At 43.6% G+C, this 22,645-nt stretch overlaps 1 protein-coding gene and 1 non-coding gene across 2 annotated transcripts in view; one reads left to right on the forward strand and one right to left on the reverse strand.

Annotated features, from left to right (window-relative positions):
* CCDC169 (coiled-coil domain containing 169) overlaps nt 1-22,645 on the forward strand; it is a 69,577-nt gene that overhangs the window by 35,857 nt on the left and 11,075 nt on the right. Inside the window, exons 6-7 of the mRNA XM_089690853.1 lie at nt 2,227-2,280; nt 21,919-21,995. Of these exons, the coding sequence (XP_089546979.1) occupies nt 2,227-2,280; nt 21,919-21,995 (131 nt within the window). The remainder of the gene's footprint in view (nt 1-2,226; nt 2,281-21,918; nt 21,996-22,645) is intronic.
* On the reverse strand, nt 3,318-3,509 carry LOC149451241 (U2 spliceosomal RNA). The gene has a single exon (XR_016315132.1). It is a non-coding gene; the product is annotated as a U2 spliceosomal RNA (small nuclear RNA).

A 22,645-nucleotide genomic window follows, 5' to 3' on the forward strand; every position in this document is an offset into this window, starting at 1 on the left:
CTTGTGCATCAGCATTGGTGCATCCATAATGAATGGCAGCGCATCAGCATGCATAACATTTGTTAGCATGCATTTCTATAAGCAAAACCTTGGACAGAGGGGTGGCAGTGGACGTGGTATACTTGGACAGAGGGGTGGCGGTGGACGTGGTATACTTGGACAGAGGGGTGGCAGTGGATGTGGTATACTTGGATTTTGCAAAAGCATTTGACACAGTTCCCCACACACAGCTAATGTGTAAGGTAAAGTCTACAGGCTTGGAAAAATCTGTATGTAAATGGATAGAAAACTGGGTAAATGATCGTATTCAGAGAGTAATGGTTAATGATTCATACTCTGAATGGTCTAGGGTTGTCAGTGGTGTACCCCAAGGATCCGTGTTGGGACCCTTACTTTTTAATAAATTTTTTAATAATAATAGTCTTTTGCAGATGACACCAAGCTGTGCCGTGGAATAATGTCCTTACAGGATGTCTCCAATTTACAAGCCAACCTCAATGCACTGTTTAATTGGGCAACTATGTGGCAAATGAGGTTTAATGCTGATAAATGTAAGGTTATGCACTTGGGGGCTAAGAATATGCATGCATCATACATACTAGGGGGGAACAACTGGGGGAATCAATGGTGGAGAAGAATCTGGTGGTTCTGGTAGATCACAAGCTTAATAATGGTATGCAATGCCAAGCTGCGGTTTCTAAAGCGAGCAAAATCCTCTCTTGTAGTAAAAGAGGTATAGACTCCAGAAAGATATCATATTACCCCGGTACAAATCATTAGTAACACCTCATCTGGAATATGCAGTTCAGTTTTGGACACCAATTCACAAAAAGAACATTGGGGAACTGGAGAAAGTACAGAGAAGGGCAACCAAACTGATACGAGGCATGGAGGAGCTCAGCTATGAGGAAAGATTAGAGGAACGGAGTTTATTCTTTCTTGAGAAGAGGAGATTAAGGGGGGATATGATCAACTTGTATAAATACATCAGTGGTTCATATAGTGAACTCTGTGTAGAGCTATTCACCCTGAGGTCATCACAGAGGACAAGGGGGCACTCTTTATGTCTGAAGGAAAAGAGATTTAATCTCCAAACACGGAAAGGTTTCTTCACAGTGAGAGCTGTGAAAATGTGGAATAGACTCCCTCAAGAGTTGGTTCTGGCCAGCTCAGTGGATTGCTTTAAAAAAGATCTGGATTCTTTCTTAGATACACAGAATATAACTGGATACTAACATTTATAGGTAAGGTTAATCCAGGGAATATCCAATTGCCTCTCGGGGGATCAGGAAGGAATTTGTTTACCAGCAGGAGCAAATTGGATCATGCTTTGCTGTTTTTTTTTTTTTCCTTCCTCTGGATCAACTGTGGGTATAGGATTATAACTTTTTTTTTATGGTTGAACTGGATGGACTTTTGTCTTTTTTCAGCCAGAATAACTATGTAACAGTAAAATCTTTAATTGGATGTTTCTACAACACCATGCAACTGGATTCTGTTCTTTAATTTTTTTTTTATCCACTGCCTCTAGGTGGGGCTGAATTACTTGATGCAGAATACTTAATAGTTGGAAATGCACGTCTATTGTCACATGACCATTCAGATAATAAAGGTACGGGCAACAATAGGGATTTAGTGGGCAATATATCTGCTAAACAAGAATTATCCCAAGTTGAAATCTCTGGCCTCCTAGCAGGCAGGCGGTGTCAGCTGGACCTTTTCATGTCTAACTGGAGGACAACATTAAAGTGTAAACCCTCACCTTGTAAGACAACTCATTCAGTTTAAAATAGAAATGAAAGGCAAAATATTTCTGTATAGATATAAATAAAACATTCTAAACACTTTTTTCCCTTTTTTATAAATGATCACATTCCCTCTGTTCTCAGCTGCTTAAGAGCTTGGGGAGAAAAAACGGCAGAACACTGATCTTCCCAGTGAATGGCTGCGCAGGGAAGAGGGGGTGTCAGGACAAGTCTGATCATCGGAGGAGAGCAGGCTGAGTTTCCAACACAGCTAGAAAGCTGACACCAGTGTGTTTTCCTGCTTAGTGTGGTCAGTTCTTTGATAGGAAAGCAGAGGGACTGACCGGAACACCAGGGATTTCACACAAAGGAAGTAACACATGAGAACAGGATACTTTTTCATACAAGTTCATGGTACAGCAGATACATATCAAGAATATGATATTTTGGGTTTACATCTTATTTTCTGTTTTCATTGCAGGCATACTACAAAGTTATTGATGAAAGAAGAATATATGCTTCAGAGATTTCCCAGGTTTGGATATTTTGCCTAAATTATCATATGTATATTATAAAACATATTGAATAGGATTGCTGCCTTTTATTCTTTTTGCGACCAGGGTCCATGCATAGTGTCAGATTTTGCAGTGTCAGTATGTGCCAGTTAAAGTGTATCTAAACCTCGATCAAAAATGCTATATATTGCAGCTTGCCAGTCCAATGTTGTGGCTGCATTGGTTTTTTTTCTCAGGCTTTTTTTCCTTTATTTTTACCTGGTGACACAGCTGATCCTGACAGTAATACACTTTCTGTCCTAGTGAGACAACACCCACTCTCAGTACACGTTACTCATCTATTGAGGGGCAATATAGTCACCCTGGGACCACAGAACACCTCCCTCTCTTCATTACGTAGGATGAGTTCTGTAGTTCACAGAGATAACAAGGGCAGAGCTGGTAAGACGTCTTTGGATTTTTGAGCACCAGAGGAACCGTGTTGTCAGATTATTACAGTAAGTTAAAAGCTCACTGGGTTTCTGGAATTTTTGCCAATCACAAATGTCACGTAAGACAGAAGCTGCTCTGCCTCATGGGCATTAAAGTGATATTAAAGGCAATTAAAAAAAAATAACAAACATGCAATACTTGTCTGACATCTTCTTCTCAGGTCCTCCACTGGCGTTCCTGACCCCTCCCTCCTGCCAAGTGCCCCCCAGAGCAAGCAGCTTGCTTTGGGGGCACCCAAGCAGGCTTGCTCCCGATCTGCATGTCCATTCACACACAAAGCTGTGGCTAGATCGCTCCCCCTCTCTGTCCTCATTGGCTCACTGGCTATGATTGGCAGTAGTGGGAGTCAATGGCTCTCACTGCTGTCTCAGCCAATGAGGAGGGTGAGTCATTGGAGAGCCAAGGCTCTCGTACACATCACTGGATCATGTTTGGGCTCAGTTAAGTATTAGGGGATGCTGGGGGGGCTGCTGCACACAGAAGGTTTTTTTAGCCTTCAAAACCACTTTAAAGCCCACTGAAAGGGCAGCTGAGAGTCAACAGGGTTAACAGACCAAAATCTGGCAAAAGAGAAGTTAATTGTTGAAGTTTATATACACTTTAACTTGACCATAATTGCCCTTCCCCCCCCCCCCCGCACCTTTTTAAATACCTTCTATTTAGTACATTGTACATAGAATGACCGTGGAGCACCCCTGCTGGACACTGATAAGGACAGATACTACACTTGATCTTAGCCAAAAGGCCGAGAAGGGCTTTCCAGTGTCTTACACAGGGCTGATTGGTGGAGATTTCTCGTTTCTCCTGGGCGGGCTTACTGATGGATCTGCTTAGCGCGGCTCGTCGGTGCCACACGGGGAGACTTCCGTTGTTAGCAGAGAAACCTTCTGAATCAGTGCTTTATGGAAACTTGCAAGCTTGGAATGAAAAAAGGGTCTGCTGATCATTCTTAGGATTTACAGAAAAACAAACCTGCCGGAAATAATCGTGCAAGCAGTCGTCTTACTAAGTTTCTGCAGAAAGATATCAGAGGGCCACAATGAGTTACATGTGGGTAAGTTGGCTGCATTGCGGTACCTACCAGTGGAAGTGCAATCTTTTTTGCTGTGTGTGAAGCACCATTGATGAAAGAGTCTCTGGAGATCGTATAGTGAGGAGATATTACCTGTGAAGGATCCAGGTGTGATCCGAAAGGCGCATTGGCCGTTGGGTCAGTTTAAGGAGGTGAGGGGGCATTTTAGCCATTGAAGGATATATATCGGCTTGTCTGCACATGTACCATACCACCTGCATGTCCTGAAATATCGTAGCACCTTTTTGCAAATATTTGCACTTTATTGGACATTTCTTTAATTTTAAGGTAATTGCTCACCATTTTGTATTTTAATAAGTTTTGTATCACATGATTTATTGTTGTGAATTGTACAGTTTTATGTGCTTATTGTTTTTTTAAGGGTCAAGCACTTGTCACTTTGTTATATAATTATCCCACATTTGGGATTCACTGTGTAAGACACTTGATGTATGTTTATAACCCCGCATTTCTGGGATTGGGGTGTTTTATTGCTCTACTTTTTATTTCACCATACATTGGTTCCAATTTAGGACCATATTGATGGATTCACAATATTCACCTAGTTTATGTGGCACATATGTTTAGATCCCTTTATTTTAATTTTATTAGTACAGAGTTGTAGCTAGGATATTTTGCGCCCGGGGACAAAAATGTAAAATTGGCGCCCCAGCCCCCCTCCCCGTTTAATCACATCAGTGATACCAATGATGGGGCACTGTTCCTCCCACTGACACCAATGACACTTACCTTGCTGACCCCTGCTCCAGCCTAGGCTCCTTCCCTCTCCCATCCACAGCCAGCATACCTGGTTGCAGCAGCACCATCTGCACGGCACACTTACCGGTCAGCTGTCTTCTTCACTTGCTCCGGCCGCTTCCTCACTCAATCTTCGCGCTGCCGCTCGGCTCCTCCTCTTCAAACTCCACCTCCTCGCAGGTAATTGGCCACCTGTGTGCCTTACAGTCCTGAGCTACAGTTCCGGCGCCCAATCACCGGTGAGGAGGCAGAGCTTGCAGAGGGAGGTACAAGCTGCCATAGGCTGTCCAGTGATCCCGAGGGTGTGGCCAGATGACAGGGGCGGCATGTCATCCTGCCCACCGGACCTGCGGACCTCTCTACCCCTCCTCCAGCAGTGCCTCCTGGACTGGATCGTCGTGGGACGGGGGCACGGAGCCTGGTAAGACACAGCAGCCCGCTTCCTGCCCCTGTACTAAGTGTCCCTTCCGTTTGCAAATACGCCCCTTGTTGTAAGCCTCATTTTGGCGCCCCTGTACCTTGGTGCCCGGGTAAATATGTTCCCCCTGCCCCCCCCTAGCTACGCCTCTGTATCAGTATATATGTTCATTTTAGCGCTGCAGCAATATATTTAATTTAGTATTTTCGTATATACACCTATAGGTATAAGGTGGGGGTGTTAGCAGCTTCTTAATATTGATAGGCCCATATAAAGCACAGGGGGATTATCGCTTTCTGCTGTTTCCAGTGTGACGTGCCAGTAGACTGAAATGTCTTGTGTGCAGTTCAGTACGCCCTCGCATCATCCTATTACGACGCATCAACCACATCACATTAACATGTATTTTCCATCCGGTTCTCTAAGGAATTGTGAAAACCTCTGCTGATAAACCTAACTGAAAAGAGCGCCATCAAATCCAGGGGGCTCTGAAATGTTCATGGCCTCCGTTAGTGATTAATCTATGAATGCTATGCATATGTCTAAGGTGGTCATACATGTAGTGATTTGTGATTGCTTTACCTACAAGATGGTCATACATGTAGTGATTTGTGATTGCTTTACCTACATGGTGGTCATACATGTAGTGATTTGTGATTGCTTTACCTACAAGGTGGTCATACATGTAGTGATTTGTGATTGCTTTACCTACAAGGTGGTCATACATGTAGTGATTTGTGATTGCTTTACCTACAAGGTGGTCATACATGTAGTGATTTGTGATTGCTTTACCTACAAGGTGGTCATACATGTAGTGATTTGTGATTGCTTTACCTACAAGGTGGTCATATATGTAGTGATTTGTGATTGCTTTAACTACAAGGTGGTCATACATGTAGTGATTTGTGATTGCTTTACCTACAAGGTGGTCATACATGTAGTGATTTGTGATTGCTTTACCTACAAGTTGGTCATACATGTAGTGATTTGTGATTGCTTTACCTACAATACAATAATGATCAAAAATACTGTTTGAAAATATGATCTAAATTTAAATGATTATTGTCAAAATAACCATTTAATTGATGTGAACTACGATCGACTCTCCAACACACATGCAGATATATGTTTGATCAATCAGAAGCAATCGACAGAATTCTGCCATGACAGATGGACAAGGTTATCCAGTGCCAAGAATGAAGATGTGAAACTGTGAAGCTGCCCCCCCCCCCCCCATCCCTTCCAGGTGGGGCAGGGTACAGGGTTAAACCTAGCTTACCATAGCTCCGTAATGTATGTAACATATGAGTTTAATAGCGGTTCACATTCTGTCCTGCAGGAAACTATGGGGCAAACACTATTGAAAAAAGAAATGCATCAGCATCAGAAAAAAATGTCCTTGCATCGGCTGTGCCACTGGAAGTAAAACGACACCTGCATCGGTGGTGTCACTGGAAGGAAAATTGTCCCTGTGATGGTGGCATCACTAGGAAGGAGAAAATGATCCTGCATTGATGGTTTCGCTAAAAGCAAAAAATGCCCCTGAATCACTGGTGTCACTGGAAGGAAAAAACATACCTGTACCAGTGGTATCACTGTAAGGGAAAAAAAGCCTCTGCATTGGTGGTGTCACTAAAAGGGAAAAAATGCCCCTGCGTCATTGGTGTCACTGGAAGGAAAAACTATCCTTGTGTCAGTGGTGTCACTGGAAAGATAAAAAAGCCTGCATTGGTGGTGTCACTAAAAGGAAAAAAATGCCCTTGGATGTTCACGCTTTGTATTGGCTTTTGCACATTACTAGATGCTTGAGGCTGTGATAGTGTTAATTCTACAAGTGTTAACGAGTTGTGATCTCCATATCACACTGGAAATACCCAACACTAACATCCCAGAACAACTGTCACTGCACATAACATGCAGAGGAACAAAGTGCGGCATTATACAACAGTACCATTCCCTGGTATATTCCGAAGTTTTAATGCACTTCGCTTTACTAGAAAGCTTACTTTTATCATTTTATCATTTTCTACACAATTGATCAAAGTGAGAGACTGCAGGAACACTGAGCTTATTATTGGGGCAAGATAGAACATTTTGGATGAACAAGTATGTACAGTACAGAACCCCAATTTACTGGGACTGTTTAAGGTGCTTGTAGTCGTATTAGTGCACTTGTGGCAGGAATAATTGAGTACTGTCCGTGATACTTTTTTTATTTGCACTAACTTACAATTTTTTGGAAAAGCTTTTGGGGTCTGTCCCCTTCTTCAAGGTCCAAGCAGTACTACGTCTAGACATGACGTTCATTTCATTCAAATTTCAGACAAATTTTTTCGTTATTCGGAGATTAGGATATATTAGAATTCCAAATTACAAAAATAACTAATAAAAATAAATTAAATTCAGCCGGAATTCGATTTGAAAACAAATTGGAAAACAAAATCGAACAAACATTCGAAAACAAATTTAAAGTGGAGATCCACCCAAAAGGGGAAGTTCCGCTTTAACCACTTCAATACCGGCACTTTTACCCCCTTCATGCCCAGGCCAATTTTCAGGTTTCAGCGTTCTCACACTTTGAATGACAATTTCGCGGTCATGCAACATTGTACACAAACTAAAATTTTATAATTTTGTTCACACAAGTAGAGCTTTCTTTTGGTGGTAGAATTTCTCTGCTATAAGCAAGCATTTAACTGGATGAAATCGATTCATTCAGGTTTTTTGTGTTGTGATTAGCTGTGATTGGCCACGGCTAATAACATGACACAGATGGGCTGTGATTGGCCCAGCCTGTGCATGTGATCGCTGTAACCATTCACAGCTAGACACACTTGTATACTATGGATGGCATGAAAGGAAGCCATCCATTGTATACAACTGTCATGTGACCTGCTGTGATTGGTCACAGCAGGTCACATGGTACTGGCAACAGGGTCGGTACACAGATCTGTAATCGGCCATGTCCGAGGTACATGGCCGGTGACAGATCTCCCAACAGCAGCGCCCTGTGGGCATGCGCAATGTGCATTCCGGGAAGGTCGGCATACAGCGTCCTCCCAGAGGGACGAAGTGTTCACCTGGCCGCCATTTGGCCATAGGCCGGGCGGCAACTGGTTAAGGACTGGTCCCCCGCTCCCTGTTAAGGATTGGCACCTTTGGGGAGTGGAGGGGGGGAGCAGGTATCAGATATTGACAGGTACCCACTCCCACTTCCTCTGCAATCACCTAAGCTATCAGAAGCGGAAGTTGTCACCCCCACCCCCATAGTCTTCTGGGACACGTAACAGGTCCCAGAAGACTACAGGGACATTCACAGCACATGTACAGTGAAGTCACAGGCTGCCACAGCTGGGTGCCCACACTGAAGATGTTGGCGCCCGGAATGTATGGGGCATTAAGCTGGGCATACACATGTAGATTTTCAGCAATATTCAAAAGAAAAATTGTTAGTTAGTTGTAAGGTGAGGTTAGGTGAGGTTGGGATAGGCTTCCCAGAAGAGGAAAGTTTTCAGGGTGCACCTGAAAGTGAAGAGGGTAGGTGACAGTCTGATGAATTGGGGTAGGGAGTTCCAGAGGATGGGGGAAGTCCTAGAGAAGTCCTGCACTCGGGCGTGGGAGGAGGAGACCAGGGAGCTAGAGAGTAGGAGGTCCTGTGAGGAGCGGAGGGCACAGGTAGGGTAGTATTTGGGTATCAGGTCGGTTATATAGTTTGGGGCGGCGTTGTGAATGGCTTTGTAGGTGAGAGTAAGCAGTTTGAATTTGATGCGTTGGGCAACCGGGAGCCAGTGAAGGGATTGGCAGAGGGGGGAGGCGGATGTGGAGCGGTTGGTGAGGTGGATGAGTCTAGCCGCTGAGTTCAGGATCAACTGGAGTGGGGATAGCGTTCGTTTGGGTAGGCCAGTGAGAATGGAATTGCAACAGTACAGGCGTGAGATGATGAGGGAGTGTACGAGTTGTTTGGTGGTGTCTGGGGTGAGGAATGTGCGTATCTTGGAGATGTTGCGGAGGTGGAGCCTGCAAGATCTAGATAGCAGTTGGATGTGGGGTAGGAAGGAGAGGTGGGAGTCCAGGGTGACACCCAGGACTTTGGTGTGAGGGGTGGGAGAGATGGTGGCATTGTTAGTAGTGATAGAGAGGATGGGGGGGGCGCGGGGTGGGGGGAAGACCAGGAGCTCGGTTTTGGATAGGTTAAGTTTGAGGAAATGGAGCGACATCCAGTCTGATATGTCGTTTAGGAGGTGGGCGATGCGGGCGGAGAGTGAGGGGGTGAGGTGGGGGGTGGAGAGGTAAATTTGGGTGTCGTCGGCATAGAGGTGGTAATTGAAGCCGTGGGAGTGAATAAGTTTGCCAAGGGAGGAGGTATAGATGGAGAAGAGGAGGGGTCCGAGGACAGAGCCTTGAGGGACCCCGACAGAGAGGGGGAGGGAGGGGGAGGTGGCAGTGTTGTAGGTGACGCTGAAGGAGCATTGGGAAAGGTAGGAGGACAACCAGGAGAGAGCAGCATCCCTGATGCCAAGGGAGTGCAATTTGGCAAAGAGGAGACGGTGGTCAACAGTGTCGAAGGCCGCGGAGAGGTCGAGGAGCAGGAGGATAGAATAGTGGCCATTGGCTTTGGCGGTTAGCAGGTCGTTGGTGATTTTAAGTAGGGCAGTTTCGGTAGAGTGTAGGGGACGGAAGCCAGACTGTAGGGGGTCAAGGAGGTTGTTATCAGTGAGGTGGGCGCTTAGGCAATTGTAGGCCAGGCGCTCAAGGAGCTTGGAAGTGAAAGGCAGCAGGGAGATGGGTCTAAGGTTGTTAAGGTTAGTGGGGTCAAGGGAGGGTTTTTTGAGTATGGGGGTGATGTGTGCGTGCTTTAGAGGGGAGGGGAAGGTGCCGGTGGAGAGGGAGAGATTGAATATGTGGGTGAGGGAGCGAATGATGAAGGGTGGGGGGGGGGTGACTGGAGGAGCTGTGAGGGGATAGGGTCCAGGGGGCATCTTTACCGGATTTATACAACCTATCCAGGAAGCTCCACTTTTTGACAATCTGCCAAGCTCGTCTTTTATTTAATTTAATAATGGGATATAATTTGCCTGGTACAGGGCCTTTATTGAAGGAGTTGTATTCCCAAATAGCCTATAGATGAACTACATTCTGAGAAGTGTGTCAGCAGTGTTCCAGGTGTGGAAGATTGGCAGGCAGACTATCTCAGTCACCGGCAGTCAATTCCAGGGGAATGGGCTTTGCATTCCAATGTTTTCAAGGAAATCCAGCGATGGGGTTGCCCGGATGTAGATCTATTGGCATCCAGGTTCAAGAACAAGGTCGGTCTCTTTTTGTCCAGGGTAAGGGACCTCGCGCGGCAGGGGTAAATGCCTTAGTGATTCCTTGGAACCAGTTCTCACTAATTTATGCCTTTCATCTGATCCAGCTGCTGCCATGTATTACACAGGATTCGGGAGGAGTTTATTCCAGTGATACTGATTGCTGTGGCCTGGCCCAGGAGGGCCTGGTATGCGGACATAGTGAGGATGGCAGTAGACATGCCGTGCGCTCTGACGTATCAGCCAGACTGGTTGTCTCAAAGTCCTATATTGCACCCAGCTTTACAGTCACTACATTTGACAGCGTGGCCATTGAAACCCAGATCCTGAATTATAGGGGAGTGTCGGATTCTGTCATCCCCATCATGTTGGGTTCTAGAAAGGTAGTTTCTAGGAATATTTAAAACAGAACATGGAAGGCTTACAGTACATTGCCTAATGTGAGGTTCACAAATGGCACCCACTAGAGTATGTGATTAGCAGGATTCTGCAGTTAGCTATTTTGTTCTAGAGGCCCATTGCATCTCACTCTTTGGTCCACACTTTTTTACAAGGTGTGATGCGTATTGCTCCTCCTGTCAGGTTACCTTTGTGTCCTTGGGACCTGAACTTGGTTTTGGAGGTTTTGGAAAAGCCACCATTTGAACTTATTGGAGAGATTCCACTGGTCCTGTTTACGCGTAAGGTGTTGTTTCTAGTGGCAATCACTTCTGTGAGAAGAGTGTCAGAGCTGACAGCTCTATCTTGCAGAGCACCATTTCTGGTTTTGCATCATGATAAAGTGGTGTTCAGACCTCATCCGTGCTTTTTTGCCAAAGGTGGTTTCTAGTTTTCATCTCAGTAAGGGCATAGTTCTGCCTACATTCTTTCCTAGGCCTCAGTCAGCAAGAGAAAGATGTCTGCATACCTTGCAGGTGGTACGTGCTGTAAGGATCTTCTTGAAGGCGACAGCACAGGTCAGGAGGTCAGATGTTCTATTTGTGCTGCCAGAGAGGCCTAGGAAGGGGCAGGTGGCATCCAAGGTGACTATTTCTAATTGGATCCGCTAATTGATCATTCAAGCCTATGGTTTTTAAGGTACAGTTCCACCCTTGCAAGTGAAGGCACACTCCACCAGGAGTGTGGGGGTATCTTGGGCAATCTGCCGTCAGTGGCTCAGGTTTGCAAGGCCTCTACATGGTCTTCAGTTGACACATTCACAAAGTTCTACCAGGTGGATGTCCGAGCCGCAGAGGATTCTGCCTTTGGTCGCAGTATTTTACGGATGGCTGGGTAGGTCCTGAGGGATTATGGATGGTGTCTATCATGGTGTCACCCTCCCCTAAAATTTCTTATTTCTTTGGGACATCCCACATAAATCATAAGTCATAAATAGCCTGCTCTGTGTCCCATGATGTGCGATAACAAAAATTTGATTTTTTTAACGTTTTCTTCATCACAGGACAGAGAGGTCCCACCGATTCTTTCTGGAATTTTCATTGCTTGCTACAAAAATTGAAGTACTTCTTGTATATGAGGGGTTATATAGGGAGGGCCCCCTCTCTGATTGGTCGGCCAGTGTCCATTCACCTATAGGTGGACTATAACCCACATAGTCATGAATAGCCTGCTCTGTGTCCCATCATGTACTCCAAAAAATTGATTTTACAGGTAACTATGTAGAAAAAATCCAATTATTTTTGTTAGTATTCTTTTCCTGCAGTGGAACTGAGACCTAACACTAATTATGGAATTTGATTTAGGACTTATGTAAGGTTGTCCACACATGATAATGAGAAGCTGTACCATTTTCCGTAGTTAAAAATGTAAGATGAACAGTTGAGTCAGTGCTGTACCATATGGCATACCCTCATTAAAATAGACAGAATTTCTATTTGGAAGTCATCTTCAAGAGATTAGTGATTAGAAGTGTAGAGGCATTTTAAGATTTGTTTCCTTTCCTTAGTTGAGAAGTGTAATGTACCTTTAGGGCCAGTTCACACTATAGAAACGCAGTCTAGATGTGTTTTTGCATTCGCATTTTTGGCACATTCCAGTGCATTTTTATGTATTACAGTTCATTGTTTTCCCCTCGATCTTTCTTCAATTTAAATAGGGACACGTGCGTTCCGGTGCATTTGTGGTGCATTCCAGTGCATTCCGGTGCATCTTTGATGCGTTTTACTGCGCTCCAGTACAGTTCTGTGCAGAAAAAAATGCAGAATGTTCTACTTTTTTTTTTCTGCAACGGGAACACACTGGAGCTGCAAGCACTGATGTGAACTATGACATTGACAACCATATAACCTACTTTCTGAGTGTTTTTGGATGCAGAAAAAAAGCAACTGAAACGCATGTAGTGTGAACTGACCCTCAAAGATGGATTCACAGTATGGCATATTTTTACATTGATTGGACCAGTGTAACTATGTATATACCATAACTGGCTGATTCCAGGCCTGGCTACTCCAGTGATCTCTACTTGTTTCAGGGTCCCATGCTGAGCAGCCAGCCTGCTGCATTGTGGACACAGGAGGATGACTGCTCAGCACGGGCACCATTCAGAGAATGCTTTGGATTTTCTGAATGAATGCAAAACATTCTCTGATTGGATCAGGCAGAGAACGTGATGTTGCCCCTTCACTTCCCCTTGGACAGGTATGGTATATGCTTAGTTACATTGGTTCAAACTAGACCAGTGTCTGTTTCCAGCGCCCCTGCAGGCAGAAGTGCTACAGTATAATCAATAAATCTAATCAGCTACCTGTAAATGCTACATACTCTTCAATCACCCTTTCATGTGAGCTTTAGCCATGTTTCTCGCATGCCTTGTTTAAAGCAGTGCTGCAATTACAGTTCTGTCTCCTAGTTTCAACTTAAAAAGGTATCCCGGTTTTAGTGGCTGCATACAGATCCCAGTTATATAAACAGTTGGGGTCCAGTGCTAAGCTTACAAGCAACTGATCAGCTCTCATTACAGACCTTTTTATAGGAGAATATGCTTCTGACTTGTTCCTTTGAAAATGCTAATGATGTCATCTCTGACATAATCAGGATTCCTGTGAGCTCCAGCAGCCATGGTGCCTCCCCCTACAGCAATGGACCTATTGCCTTCTGATAACATCGAGCAATGTCTTACTATTAAAAGTGAAATCCATTTTTTTTCCAGGCTTATGGGTTATGGAGGACAATTCCACTAAGAGCCTGTTCACACAAGGGCAATGCGGTATCACATAGTATAATGCACATTGTGTGTTAAAAAAATTGTATGTGCATTGGTACACTGCAGCTTAAGTAATTTTTTAATTTTCATTTCAATGGCACCTGAGCTGCAACACACCATAGTGCAACTAAACAGTTTGCATTTTGGTGTGTTGCAAACACTTTTTTTTTTTTTTCAATAGGCAGCCTAATGCACCACAACTTTGCAATAAGTGCAGTGCCCCTGCCCTGGGCTGTCTTAATTTAGTATTTAGCTATGCTGCCAGCTCAGCTGTAATTGATTTTTTTCGAGTCTGTTCAGGCTTTCTCTAAACCTGGTGGTTGATTGCTCCTGTCTGCTGCTAGAAGAATGTTCCAACAATAGCATGGGACGACCAGCCGTTGGAGTTATGAATAGTTATATGACCCTGGCTAATCCCTGGGATGCTGACACAGAGGGTGTGGCTGGAGAGAAGATAAATCTTTGGGAGGATCTGATCAGTCTCACTGTTTCCTTGGGTTTTCCCCCATTGTGGTAGCACCTAGATGTTGTAGAGTTCCCCTTTAAACTCTAACACTTCTAGCAGCCTGTGTTTGTAAAAGCAAGGTTTTTGGCTCATCTTCCCCCCTCCCTTATTTCCTGTGAGTATAATGTGTACTGGTTCATAGCTGGTATTCTTATCTGTAGCTGCTGTCCAAGGTTATTCTGTAGAGTTTAGGAAGACTTTTGAGTGTATAGAAAGTGAAAGAAGTAATGTATGCCTTGTGATGTCATCGTTGGTATATACGCTTGTAAGAAGTTTTCTATAACTCACTTAGCAGATGAGAGCACAAGCCATCTGTTGAGTCAAAACAGCGCTGTTTTTAATCATTTGTATTCCTCAAGTCCGTGTCCGGAGTTCTCTGGTTTGCCAAAATTGCTACTACATTTTTGATGCGTTGGCCAGGAAACCAGGTGTAACTACCAAGACAGGTGGCTTTCCACCCTGACCAGCCGGGATCAATCCAGAGCTGACCCCTGGGAAACTTGGCTGGGGAGGTAAGGGCCTTTGGCATGTATCTCCAGGTGGAAGTACTTCTTGAGGGTGAGATGCTAGAAGTTGCTGCAAAGGACTGTGACTGCTCTCATAGGGTTTCAAATACTGCCAGAACAGAGATATTTCAGGAAGCTGTCCTCCAAGATCTATGGGTCTTTGGGTATCCTGCACTCTCAACCCTCCTCCCTGCATTTTATTCAAGTTCAGGAATTTGACAGTGTGCTTCTGGGGCTTAACACAGGGTGGGCAGCTTCAGAACAGGTAAGGGGGACCAATATATTTCCAGCAGCCCCTTTGGGGGTTATTGCTACATATGGATAGGGTTTTGTGGCTTCTGTTTGCAGCTCTAGTAGTCTCAGCATTTTTAGGGGTCAAAATTTGTTGAAGGTAATGCTGTAGAAACCTACAGGGATTTTTGTCCATGCACATCTCCTGCAATCAGTTATGTGTTTCCAGTTCGTGTGAAAACACACTGGTGATTTCCCATGATGTCAGACGAGTGTATCATTTCCTATTCTCTAGTGGTGCACTTTGCCCGATCCCTTCCTTCATCTTCACAAACCAGGTTCCTTGCCAAGAGGGTAGCACAATGACGCAGTATTTTCTGCAAATTACTGGTTCCCTGCTGATGATAATTGCTGATCTTTATGCAGGAGACAAATTAAACTGTTAGCTATTGCCTCGGAAGAGTTATTTTTGTTTAGTAGCTAAACTGCTTACAGAATAAAACTGAATCTTAAGTGACTAATGCTTAACTGTTAGCTGCACTGCTGTCTTAAATGGATCAGCCTATATAATTTAGCTGCTAAGATTTTAGCTGCTAATAAAATTAATCAGGCCTTTTTGCTTTGAAGAGTAGAGCCTGGTAAGAGTTGCTTTGAATATAGACATTTGCTACTTGTTCTGTTTGTTTCTACTTCCTTTAAAGTGGAATTCCAATCATACCCTAACTAAGGCTAAATCTACTCCCACCCCCGTTCTAAGCCTAATTGATCTACCCTGATAAAGAAAAGATGCTTTGACTTGTGTCGGACACCGCCTGGCGGTACCTCTAGCACTCCACAGAACAGGATTCCCCAGAGCGCGGAATCTAAGCCCCAGTCTGCTGTTCACCAGGGCCCCTGATGGTGGGGATGGACTTGGAGCAGACTGAGACCAGGTCGCGGCCCCTGAGTACACCCACCTGTGGTAGAGGGATCCGCCAGAAGTGTGTACAGGTGGAGAGCCTGACGTGAAGAGGCGGATGGGCCTGAGCAGTGGTGACCGGATCCGTGCAGGGCGGATGGATAGCAGGGCAATAAGCGTGGTCAGACAGGCCGGTTCTGTAACAGTGGGATCAGCGTGGTACAAGGCAGCAGACAAAGAATAGTCAAGTCACTCGCCGGGTTCGGTAACAGAAGTTCAGATCAGTAGAATTGTCCAGAAGAGTAGTCAAACGAGCCAGGGGTCAGAGCAGGAGAAGTCAGCAAAGTCAGGATCCAGCAGGGTCAGCAATGAATCAATCAGCAGGAAACACACTAGCAGGAACAGGGTAAGAAGACCATACAGCAACTTGTGTCTGTGCAGGGCTAGTTTAAATAGCCCGCCCGGCACTGACAGGTGCGCCTGGGTTCTAGTGCCTGCCCAGCGCCGTCATAGGTGACAGGCGCGCCTGGGTCCTAGTGCCCGCCTACCTGCATGTCTTGTCGGACACCTACGCATGTGCAGACTCATGCGTCGCGGTGATCCCTGACAACTTGTCTATCCTGAAGTTTTCCAGTCCGGTCACATGACTGGTTTCCAGTGCCGGTGTAGTGGCAAGATGTGTCTCCCCATGTAGATATGTCCCCCTGAAGCAACTGCGCATGTCACGGTTTTAGGCATAAGAAGCCGGTCGCCAATCATCAACTGTAGCACAGAGATGCCACAGTTAACCCCTTTTATGCTGCACCGCTGATTACATGCGTATACGCCATGTATTTCATGTACACCTGAATGATTCAGCCTGTATACTGTGCAGATCAGTCAGCATATAAGAAGTGTTAAATGACTCATCCTGCCGATCCTGTCTGTGTCCCGTTGTGTCCTTGCAACACGCCAATCTTTTGGCATGGAAGGGGTTACTTTACAAAGGTACATGATCGGATACAGTAGTTCTATCATTGATTGATTGTGCTTGAAACCGTGACATGCGCAGTTGCTTCAGAGGGTCATATCTATATGGGGAGAAACATCTTGCCGCTACACCGGCTTCTTTGTAGAGGAGAGACGGCGACAATGGCTGCAGAGCCTGAGTGATGAGATCACCCATAGGCTTACTATAGGGCATCCACTGTCTGCTGTCCCTCCTCTACATGAAGCCGCTGCTGGAAGCTGGTCATGTGACCAGACCGGAGCGGCTTCAGAATAGATAAGTCTAAGCATCTTTTCTTTTACAGGATCGATCGACTAGGCTTAGAAATGGTGGTGGGAGTAGAATTAGCCTTAGTCAGGTTTTGACTGGAATGTCACTTTATGTCAGGGGTGTCAAACTTGCGGCCCTCCAGCTGTTACCAAACTACAAGTCCCATGAGGCATTGCAAGGCTGACAGATACAAGCATGACTCCCAAAGGCAGAGGCATGATGGGACTTGTAGTTTTGCAACAGCTGGAGGGCCACCAGTTTGACACCCTTGCTTTAAGTCATCTGAACATAAACAAATTAGTTCAATGTTAATAAATTGGACCCAGTGTCACAGATATTTTTCTTGTTAAATTTGAACTCCAAATATGATCTGTATTGTATGCTGACATTAGTCCAGCTTGGCACAATGTTAGTATGCATATCTCAGAAATTGGCTGTGTTCACAAATACATGTTACAAATCAGCCCCAGGCTTGTAACTTGCTCCATTGCAGTCTGTGTAAGAACTAGGACGGAGGATACTGAGGGAGTACTTCACCTCTTCTGCAACAAACTGATGACATCATTTCAGCCTCAGCAAAGTCAAAGTTGCTAACTTTGTAAGGAACTGCTTTTTGGTTGTATTTTTTATGAGTATGCTGAATATTGTGAAATGTCAGGAATTTATTTATACGGGGCCTTTTATTACAACGTATGTGTATTTTATTAGTAACTAATAAAAGGTCGACTTTGTACCTTTTTTTATTAAAACCAAAGTTTTCTTAGGGGTCTATTTCATACAAGATTTACACAACTTTTACAAGAATTTACACATTTTTCCATTTCAATCCAATTAGAACAACACAGGAATCTTGGGTAAAAGTTGTGTGAACCTTATATGAAAATAATATACATACATAAATATACCCCTTAGTATCTGCTCTTAGTATCTCACAAGTACCTGTAAGCATTTTTACAACTATTAGATGAACCCTTCTGAGTTTGCAAAAATCATAAAGCAAATGCTTTTTATTTAAAAAAAAAAATAAAATGATTGCTTTACGCCCATTGGCCAGACGCACATTCGGACTGGTGCATAGTGCAAATATGCAAGTAATAAATATGCAAAGATTAGTGTATGGAAATATAGCCCAATAATATTCATATACTGCACACACTAATGGCCAAGAAGCCTGAAACAACTGTATTAGGTTTGGTATAAATGGCTCTATAATATTAGGCTATGTTTGCACTATATACCAACGGTTCTGGATGTGCAACTGGCAGATGGGGTAAAAAAAAAAAAAAAAGCAATGATTTGCATGGCTCCACCCACTTTGCTGAAATGGAGAACAATCTTCTTATTTTTGGGATATGTAATGGAATGAGACATGGATATACATGGATCTTCATTTTAAGAAGGCTTTACTGTGCTATTCACTGAATAGGTTGAAGGGCTTTTTGATTGTGGTTTAGTCTCTTCTAACCATAAACTCTAGTTATTCTGTCTACAAAAAAAAAATTTAAATATTTGCTTGGATCTGTTATAGATATGAATGATCATTTTCTAAAATTCTAGACCAGTGGTCTCCAAATTGTGACTTTGGGCCTGGATGTGGCCGTTTTCTTGCCTTTATTAGGGCCTTGAGACACTATTCCTCCCACTGATGCAAGACACTTTTCCTTCTACACCAACAATGGGGCACTATTCTTCTCACTGACACCAATGATGGGACACTAATCCTCCCACTGGCACCAACTGCAGGGTCCTATTCTTCCCACTGACACCAGTGATGGGGCACAATCCCTTTCCCTGATATCAATAATGTGGCAATATTCCTCCAACTGACACCAATGATGGGTAACTATTCCTTCCTGATACCAACAATGAGGCACCATACTTACCAATGACAATAATGTTGGGGTACTATTTCTACTCCTAATACCAATAATGGGGCATTATCCCTCCCATTAATACCAATGATGGGACATGCTCTACTCCCATTGACACCAGGGTATTTTCTACTCACACTGGCCACATTCTGGACCCCTCAAAGTCTGAAGGACAGTAAACTTGCCCTTTGTTCAGAAAGTTTGGAGACCCTTGTTCTATACTATTATAAGTTAAAAAAATAATGCAGAAGTCTAGTATTTTTAAGCGTCATTACTAACAGATACTCTGTGTAACACACGTAACTAAGAGAGCCATTATGTTTCCTATGAAAAACCATTTAGGGTGGTTAGGATAGGGTAGCACCCACATTCATCAAAATGATAGGAGATTCAAACAGTCACTACTGCGAATGAGCTTAAGTTGAACTGTGCTCTGCTTACAAAAATGGCATGTGGGTGTCCCCCATGTAGTCTGTATCTTATACTTTCTTTCTTTTCTTTTTCTCTTTTTATCTCTCTTTCTCTTTCTTTCTCTTTCTTTCTCTTTCTCTCTCTCTCTCTCTCTCTATCTCTCTCGTTCTTTCTCTCTTCAGAATTGACCATACTCAATTGAGGATTTGACATTGTCATTGACATTAAGGTATGTACACTCACCTGCCACTTTATTAGGTACACCTGTTCTATTGTTTAGTAACACAAATTGCTAATCAGTAGATCACATGGCAGCAACTCAATGCATTTAGGCATGTAGATGTGGTGAAGATGCATTGCTGAAGTTCAAACCAAGCATCAGAATGGGGAAGAAAGGAGATTTAAGTGACTTTGAACATGGCATGGTTGTTGGTGCCAGACGGGCTAGTCTGAGTATTTCAAAAACTGCTGATCCACTGGGATTTTCACACACAACCATCTCTAGGGTTTACAGAGAATGGTTCAAAAAAGATAAAATATCCAATGAGCTGCAGTTATGTGGATGAAAACGCCATGTTGATGTCAGAGGAGAATGATCAGACTGGTTGCTGCGACATTCAGATAGTGGGGTCAGAATTTGGTGTGAACAACATGAAAGCATGGATCCATCCTGCCTTGCATCAACGGTTCAGGCTGGTGGTGGTGGTGGTGGTGTAATGGTGTGAGGGATATTTTCTTGGCACTTGAAAGGTGTATCTAATAATGTGGCCGGTGAGTGTAATATTCCTTTTTATATTCCCCATAGACTAAATGAGCATTAGATACTGAATATAAAGAGGAGACAGTCACATGTATTCTTTCTTATACTCACTTAGTAATAGGGAAGAATACTCACCTTTAGTCCTCAGTCCTGTGACAGGTGGTACTCTTCTTTACTTCTACCCTGGAATTTGTGCAGGCCTTTTTGTTATCATATACAGTGCAATGAGGTGGCCACTGGTCCTACATTGTACATGATGACATGTATTAGGCAGGGGCGGACTGACCATTTGAAACTCGGGCACTGCCCGAGGGCCCGGGGTCAGTAGGGGGCCCCATGAGATGCCCCTGGTACCTTTTTCATAGGCTTTTTTGAGTTTGAGCAAGAACACAGGGGCCCCATGATCCCCTATTGCCCGGGGGCCCACATGAGTTGTCAGTTCGCCCCTGGTATTAACGTTGGTAATACTCCCTTTATATTTACCATAGACTAAACGAGCATTAGATACTGAATATAAATGTGGGCATCCACATTCCATTTTTTGCAAACCTGCAGGAGTTAAGTTTTAAAGTGAACTTGGCAATATCTAAAGTAAAAATAGTGCTGATGTGCAGTTACCATATATTCCTTATATTAGTTTTTAAAATGACCTGTGGAGCCCCTTGGACCCTAGATCTAGGCTGAACACACGGTCTCAACTTCCAAGTCAAGACTTAGTCCTACTCCTTACTGGTACTAAATGTCATCACCTGACCTTCAGCTGTCAAATGCCACAATCTGTACTGCCCACTGAGAATTTGGCCTTTGGCAGTTAAATTATGGGGTAGGGTTCAGTCTCAGAGATGAAATGGATGCCCTTTTGGCCTTGGTTCCAGGTAACTCTGTAGGAACACAGAAATCAGTGTGAAGACTAAAACATGCACTTCACTGTAGGCACCACTTACTTGCATATTAGTACTGTTGTAACCTTAGGCATTTCCTTAGCCAGCTTCAGCAGGGAATCTAAATCAAACTGCAGTATCAAATCTCATGGACAACTAGGTCTCCCCACACATATTCTGCATTGCTGGGTTAGAAGGACATTGAACAAAGTTAGAATTGTTACCAGCTTCTGAAAATGGTAAAAGTTACTGTATCTAGAGCACATGCTGTGACTGATTAATGTATTCTGTACAAACTGTACAGATACACAAGCCATTAAGCATACAGTGATACTGACAAATGTGGGTCTTTAGATAGCAGGGAAGCCATTTTGCATAAGATGAATACCAAGATAAAAATTATATTCAATCAGCAGGTAGACTTCCCACTGTGTGAATTTAAATACCAAATGTTCACGTTTGACTGGGGTGTATCTTTAAATGCATCTCCTGGATTTCTGATTGTCTCCCTCTATCTGATTGCTTTGGAGTAATCATGAACTCAAGCGTATGGGAAATGTTTTAGCTGCGGGTACCACCTCTGCGTTTAAGCTGTCTTTGGTCTTTACATAGTGTGTCAAACAGCAGGATAGCTTACAAGTCACCAGAAAACTTGCCATCAGCTTCTACTTACATCACTAGAATGACATTTCATGGGTTCATGTGTTTTCTACTTTTACAGCTGCCAGGTATTGATGTGATCTTGTTTTCATGTATTACCTATAAGACTGTATGTTATGTCTTCCTTCTGACTTGTTCTTCTGCTTCATTAGATAATACACTTGCATCAAATCTGGAATCCCATTTCATCCTTTGATCCTAAATCATTAGAGGTTTAACTCACCCACAGGCTGAATTCATGAACAAATCAGAAAATGTCTTTTCTCTTTCCTCTAGAATCCTTGCTAAAGTCAGACTAGGTGCCATTTTTTCTGAAGATTTATGTTTAATATTCTGAATATTTACTGCAACATAAAGATCTGAACTGAGCTATGTGTCTGGCCTCTTTGGGCCTTGTGGTAATCTTACCGATTTGATTTTAATTGCAGACCTCAGTCATACAGGATGCTGTTAAGAAACAGCCAGCTGATGCAGTACATGTCACCAGGGAAAATCCAGGCAATAAGTAAGTCGGTTCTTTTTTTTTCCTTTTACCACAGTTCCCATTAAAGGAATTAGTCATTTATAAACATGAAAATGACATAAAGGCAGTAAATCCTTGTCCGCCTGTAACATAGTTTTAGTTCATGCCAGTAGAGTGCCAATTAAAAGAGTATGGCCAAAGCTTTTTTTTGTAACCTGTTATCAGCTGATGAGGCAGAGCCGCAGTAGGCTCTGGAAGAATCCCGATAACATTGTCGGGTTTCACCCCACTACCTGATCCCAACAATATTGTTGGGATCTACCCTGCTGCTTGAATGAGAGCTGGCTCTGCCTTTCAGCACACTAAGTAGTTGCGAAAGTTGGAGCTGCCCTAGGAATGTGAAGTTTTTTAGAAGGTATCTCCTATGTCTAAAATCATTAAGTGGTTAAGAAAGATGGAGCTACCTCCAAGGAAAGCCTGCTCTCAGTTTATGCTTCACTCTATACGTCCTATACATGGGAACTCAAAAAGCATAGTAATAGGACTACCACTGGAGATAGAGAACCTTGATGCAGTATGGCTTTCCAAATGTATGCAACAATGTATGCAATTTTTATCCTAAATTTTAAAAACAGTTTAATTAGGTATTTTAATATACAGTACCTTAGGGTTAATTTTCCTAGGCACAGAAA

The sequence above is a fragment of the Staurois parvus genome, unplaced genomic scaffold, assembly GCF_062004578.1.
Source record: "Staurois parvus isolate SC_StPar_1 unplaced genomic scaffold, SC_StPar_1.0 ptg000544l, whole genome shotgun sequence".
Classification (NCBI taxonomy): Eukaryota; Metazoa; Chordata; class Amphibia; order Anura; family Ranidae; genus Staurois; species Staurois parvus.